This window comes from Marmota flaviventris, chromosome 15 (assembly GCF_047511675.1).
Source record: "Marmota flaviventris isolate mMarFla1 chromosome 15, mMarFla1.hap1, whole genome shotgun sequence".
NCBI lineage: Eukaryota > Metazoa > Chordata > Mammalia > Rodentia > Sciuridae > Marmota > Marmota flaviventris.
Window position 1 is genome coordinate 75,117,204 of NC_092512.1, and position 6,000 is coordinate 75,123,203.

The following is a 6,000-nucleotide window of genomic DNA, read 5'->3' on the forward strand; positions in this document are numbered from 1 at the left end:
TGTTGTTGTTGGCAGAGAGGGTACCAGGGATTGAACTCAGGGGCACTCGACCACTGAGCCACATCCCCAGCCCTATTTAGTATTTTATTTAGAGACAGGGTCTCACTGAGTTGCTTAGCGCCTTGCTTTTGCTGAGGCTGGCTTTGAACTCGAGATCCTCCTGCCTCAGCCTCCCAAGCCACTGGGATTACAGGCATGTACTACCATGCTCTGCAATCTTTTTTATATTTTATTTGTCCTTTTTATATTTTATTTGAGACAGTCTTGCTAAATTGCCCAGGCTGGCTTCAAACTTGCTTTCTTTCTGCCTAGCCTCCTAAGTAGGTGAGATTATAGAAGTGCACTGCCACACCTGGAAGCATCCATGTTTTATAGAAATGAGAACTCAGTTTTGAAATGGTCGGTAGACTTTTCAGGCATTTGATTGTGGAGAAGTCATTTTCTAAACACCATCTAAATGTAAGTTAGTATATACTATAATAATGCCAAAGAGGACACTTGAATATTTCCTTAAAGTTTTCTCAGTCTTAATCTGTTGTTCTGTTTCTGTGTCTCTTTCTCTTTGTCTCTCCCTACATTATTATATGTACACCCATATGTAAGTACAGATTTATTTACATGTACAATTATTGCTAAGGTGGAGACAATGGAAAGGAGTAGATAGATTTGAGTACTATTCAGGGGATAAAACTAACAAGTGCTGTCAGTGGATAGGCTGCTGTGAATGAGAATCAGGAATTAAGGGTGACTCTTAAGTTTTGGCGTAAGTGGGCAGATTCATGGTATTATCATTTGCTGACAGAGGGAAGGAACTCAAGAAAGGACAAAAAATGTTAGTCTTAAAATTAAGCATGTTGAGGGCTGGGGCTGTAGCTCAGTGGTAGAGCGCCTGCCTCGCATGTGTGAGGCACTGGGTTTGATCCTCAGCATCACATTAAAAAAAGTAAATAAAGGTATTGTGTCTGTCTACAACTAAAAAAATAAAAAAATAATTAAGCATGTTGAGTCTTAGGGACATTTAAAACATCCAAGAGAAGTCATGTTGAACATAACAATCTGAAACTAATAGGATTGAAGGTGAAAATTTGGGAATCTTCAGCAAGTGGATGGTAATTGAAACTATGGAAATGGATCATATTACTGAGTCTTTGAATAATAAATCAGTGACTGGTTTTGGGAGAGTGAATCTGTAAAAGGAAATTGAAAGGGAATAGCCCAAGAGAGATCAGAAAACCAGGAAAGTGTGAGGTTCCAGAAGCAAAAGCATTATAAGAAAGGGAAGACAGTGGTAATTTAGAGGGCAAGTAAAATGAAGATTAAAAGCATGTCCATTTGATGTAGTATCAGAAAGGTATCGCTGGTTATCTTTGCAAGAGTTGTATTTTCTTAATGGATAGCCCTGATATTTCTTTACCCCCAAATCTTTCTTTGACACTTCAATTTATAGTAATTTAAACTCCCTTCATGATTTAATTGGAACCTAATTTTAAACCTTATATCTAGCTTCTGAACACACACCTCAGACTCCAACCATTTGAACAGATTGACTTGCCATTCCTTAAACTGGTGATTTCCCATGTCTTAGATCCTCATGCTTTCCTGCTCGTGTGTTGTCTCCTGGTTGCTACCTACCTAGTGAGCTCTTAAGTCTTGATCCTCATGCTTTCCTGCTCATGTGTTGTCTCCTGATTGCTACCCACCTAGTGGGCTCTTCTGAATATTTTTCACATTTCAGCTTATATGTATCACAAATGATCTCACATTTTAATTACTTTGTACTTGATTCTTCTTATTCACTTATTAGCTCTTTTTAATATTAGAGACTTGTTTCACTATCATTATAGCTTTAAAAGATCTAGTATTTCCTGAGGGATAAAATTTTAGAAATATGATTCATGAAATAAAATCTGCCTGTCAGTCATTCTGCCAAGTACCTGAAAACATCATTATAAGTTCATTTAGCCTTGTTAAACTGAATGAAGTAGTTCTCATTTTACAGATGCGAAAACTGGTTTGGAGAGCTATTTTAGAAATACATCTTTGGGTTAGGATTTATTGGTTTAAAGATTAGATTATAAAACTAAAAAGTGTGTGTGTATTCATGCACTATTAACATATATAAATAAAGGTTTTAAAGAACCATAAACTGATTTAAAAATAAAAATTGTTGAAATTTCTAAAGCACAGCTTGAGAAAAGTTCTTGATATATGCTAATTGGCTTTTCCATTGCAATGACTTAATTAAAATTCCTGTTAAACTGTCTAGAAATTGAGGCATTGAACTAAAGTGTATCAGCTCATGCTCATTCTTTGTTTTCCTGTTTCATTGCTTAATATTTTGGGTTATGTATGGTGATGGAAGAAAAATATACTAGAGTTTATTAGTGGCTAGAGAGGATTAAATCTTGTATTTGCCTACTAGAAGATTTCTTATTACTTTCTTTCTTGTAACTTTTTCTTCAATTCATTTTAGTGTTCTCTGTATGCAAGCCATTTTTCCATATTTTTATTGGTGCATTATAATTTTACATAATGGTAGGATTCATTGTTATACATTTGCTCATACTATGTGCAAGGCATTTCTGTGGAGAAATACTAAGATATATCTTATGGAGCTTACAGTCTAGTGCAGAAAATAGCCAACTAGACAACAACTATAATTCAAGGCTTAATAAATACAGATAAGAAATAAGATATTTGTGTACCGAGAAGGAAATCATTCATTATGGTAGGAGATGGGGGCCAAATTAAGGAGTACTTCTTGAAAGTAGTAGTCATAAAAATCTTTACCATATAAACTACATAGAGAACTTAAATAATAATGACTTTTCTTTTGTTTTCTTAATAGACGAAGAATGCTGTTCAAGCTTTGATTGATAAGCACCAAAGAATTCCAGGAAACATTATGAGTGCTTTGTTAGAACGTTTTCATAAAAAACAAAAGGTCAACTAGAAGTTGATTTAATTTATCTATATTAATATGCTTGTGTCTATGGTACTGTCTTCTAAATTTTATAGATCCTGTAATTAGTATTTTTTAAAAATCATGTTGATAAGCATCTTTCTTAGAACTTGTGTATTTAAATTGTCAATTTTTTTGCAATCGGTTGTGTCAAATTTAATTAGTAACTTGTTACATGCCTAATAATTCAGAAAATGATTGTATTCCATTTGTAACTTCTTAATGATTTATGATAAATGTATGGGTTCTTGAAAGTTAAGTTTTTAATTACAGAAGTTTAGGTTAAGTAAACATTCCTGAATAATGCACCTAATTTCTTTATGTGTTTGACTGAGATAATTTTAAGACAGGGTAGAAGCTATAGGTTTTTGTACAATTGCTTAAGTTAGAAAGGAAAAGTTTTAAAATCTGTTCCTCATTTCTTTCATGACTTCAGGCAAGTCATGCAATGTTTTTGTGCCTCAATAATTTACTTTTTAAGTCATGGAAATGCTATGGTAAGGAACACTACTTTAAGTTCTTTATGATTGATGACTATTGAACTGAAATTATAACCAAATTATGTAATATCTTATCCATGGGATGTTTGAATTTTTCCTTCGGGTATGATGTCCAGTTGCCAAGCACAACGAAAGAGACGTACTGTTTTTCAAATTGAATAGAAAGAAATTAGGGAAAATATAATTTCTACTTGTTACCTTTAGTATTTATTATATTTTTGACAAGATCCTGTAAATATACAATATAGGGTGCATTGTCAGCCCTATAACATGACATTAAATAGTACAAGGATGAAAATCATTGTTGTGTTCTGCATTTTGTTTTAGAAGCTGATTCTAGGCTGAGGAAAGTGGAAATAAAACTCTGCTTTGGCTCAACACTGTAGTTCTTGCATTTTGACTTTGTACCAGTCAGATGGCTTATTGTTTCAATAAAATATACTTACTTGAATGAAGAATTTATGTGAACAGAAAGCTCTCTAAGTAGTTAATGGCTTTTGATTTGCTGTCTCCTTGAAGGTCGATTTTAAATAGTATTTAAACAGAAAAGTATCCAAAATCAAATGCAGTATCTCCCTTTTGTAGATGTTAAAGTACTTGGGTTTTGTATAGATTTTTGTATTACAAGTGTATATTTATGATATGTGTAAAATATCTAGTAAACAATATGAAAATAAAAGTAAAGCTGAATTGTTGTTCATTGTCTTATGAATTGCATACGTGTCATTTTCTTATTATTTTTTTATATTTATTTTTTAGTTATAGGTGGACACAATATTTTATGTGGTGCTGAGGATCGAACCCAGTGCCTCATGCATTCTAGGCAAGCGATCTACTCTGAGCCACAACCCCAGCCCTTTTTTATCATATTAAACTGATTTTATTGTTTTACTCTGCACATTTCTCATCAACAATCATTTCTTTTATCTACATTGAATAAGCCTATTTTCCAATGTAGTAAATGCATTCAATTTGAATTAAGAGCCAATTTGCAATATTTTTTTTAACTCTGCTCTAGGGAACAGTGTTTGTTTCAGAATTGAAAATTCAGTCTTACTGCTTTACTGAAAATATTTTTAATTCTCTGATAAGCAGATTACAGGTAGGCTTCCCGTCTAGATTGATAAGCTCATTATTGTGCTACTTGAATTTAAACCCCATTTATAAGAATCAGGAATATGACTAAACATAGAAATATTAGTAATAATTGAAAGGAGGTCTATTTAGGCTTGAAGTGTGTTCAAGCAGTGTTCATTCATAGTTATAAAGACCAGGAAATTTATCCCTGATATACCACTATAATCATACTACAGTCTAATTTACATATTTAAAAATTTACAAATTTAAATTTTGCCAGTTTTTTCAGTAATATCATTGATATCAGTTTTTCTTCTTGACCCATTTTTATAGCAGGATCACACACTGCATTTAATTTTCCTATCTCTTTAGTCATCTAGTCTGGAGTGATTTTTCAAGAAAAAGCCCTGCTTTATCTTTAATGATAACAGATTTTTAGAAAGGTGGGAACATTTATTTGATAGACAAGTCCTGAATTTGTTTTTGCCTGAATGTTTTGCTTTGCTTCAAGTCATGTATTAATCCATAAATACAGCATAAATGATACTGTGGCTTTCTTCAAGGTGTCACATTTGGAGGCATGAGTTGGTTTGTGTCAACATGTTTGGTTAAGACATTATGTATCAGTTTCTTCCTTGTGAAGCTGTTTTTTTCTCTTTGTGATGAGGAAGTATATGGACAAACACCTTGAGATTATACACATATCTGTTCCTCATCAAACATTGACACTACTTTTAGTATCCTTTGAATCAATTTTTGTCTGAATAAAATTATTACTCTGGGGGTTCAAGTGTGTGATTTTCATACTCTTATTCTACATTTATTAGTTGGCAGCCTATAAAGAACTTTCCAATTTCTGTTCCACCCTCTCCACACTCATTACAGACTGGACTCCAGGGATTCATCTTGTATTCAGAGTGTATGTATATATATTAAGTGATTTAAATGTGAGACACTTGCGTGATGTTCATAGCATTTACTTATAATTCACAAAAAGTGGGATATGTTTTTATATTTGTATGGTTATTTTTCAAAAATATTTTTTTTGAAAAATATACATAACATTAAATTTACCATCTTAACCTCTTTTAAGTGTACTCTTCACTGGCATTAAGTACATTTGTTAGGTGGCAGTTAGATATGAGCAGTGGAGTATAATACTTGGTACAGAACAAATTGGTTTATCAATAGTCCTGCCTAAGTGGCACTGCAAGGTCTGACAAGATAGCTATTTCAGGACCCTTGCCTGATCTCAGTTCTATAAACTATTCCTCTTACAATCGGAGGAAAATAGATAAATTCAGGGAGTAAGAACCAAAGGGCAAGGATATGTTTGATCAAAAGGACCTAATTGCTAAGACATCTTAAAGTCCCTAAACAAATAGTAAGTACTGGAGAGAGATTCCTGGACCTGGGAAAGCAGGATTATTAAGACCATAAATTCTAGAACCTGTCAGCCAG

At 33.1% G+C, this 6,000-nt stretch overlaps 1 protein-coding gene across 8 annotated transcripts in view; it reads left to right on the forward strand.

Moving 5' to 3' along the window:
* Positions 1-4,174, forward strand: part of Tmem68 (transmembrane protein 68) — a 30,232-nt gene extending 26,058 nt beyond the window's left edge. For 7 of the 8 annotated variants that reach the window (XM_071602357.1, XM_027932840.3, XM_027932842.3 and 4 more), the window contains one exon: positions 2,849-4,174. In XM_071602357.1, coding sequence (XP_071458458.1) covers positions 2,849-2,953 — 105 coding nt within the window. In that variant the 3' untranslated portion in view covers positions 2,954-4,174. The remainder of the gene's footprint in view (positions 1-2,848) is intronic. The other variant, XR_011704692.1, reaches the window with a different exon arrangement.
* Positions 4,175-6,000: the final 1,826 nt, after the last annotated feature.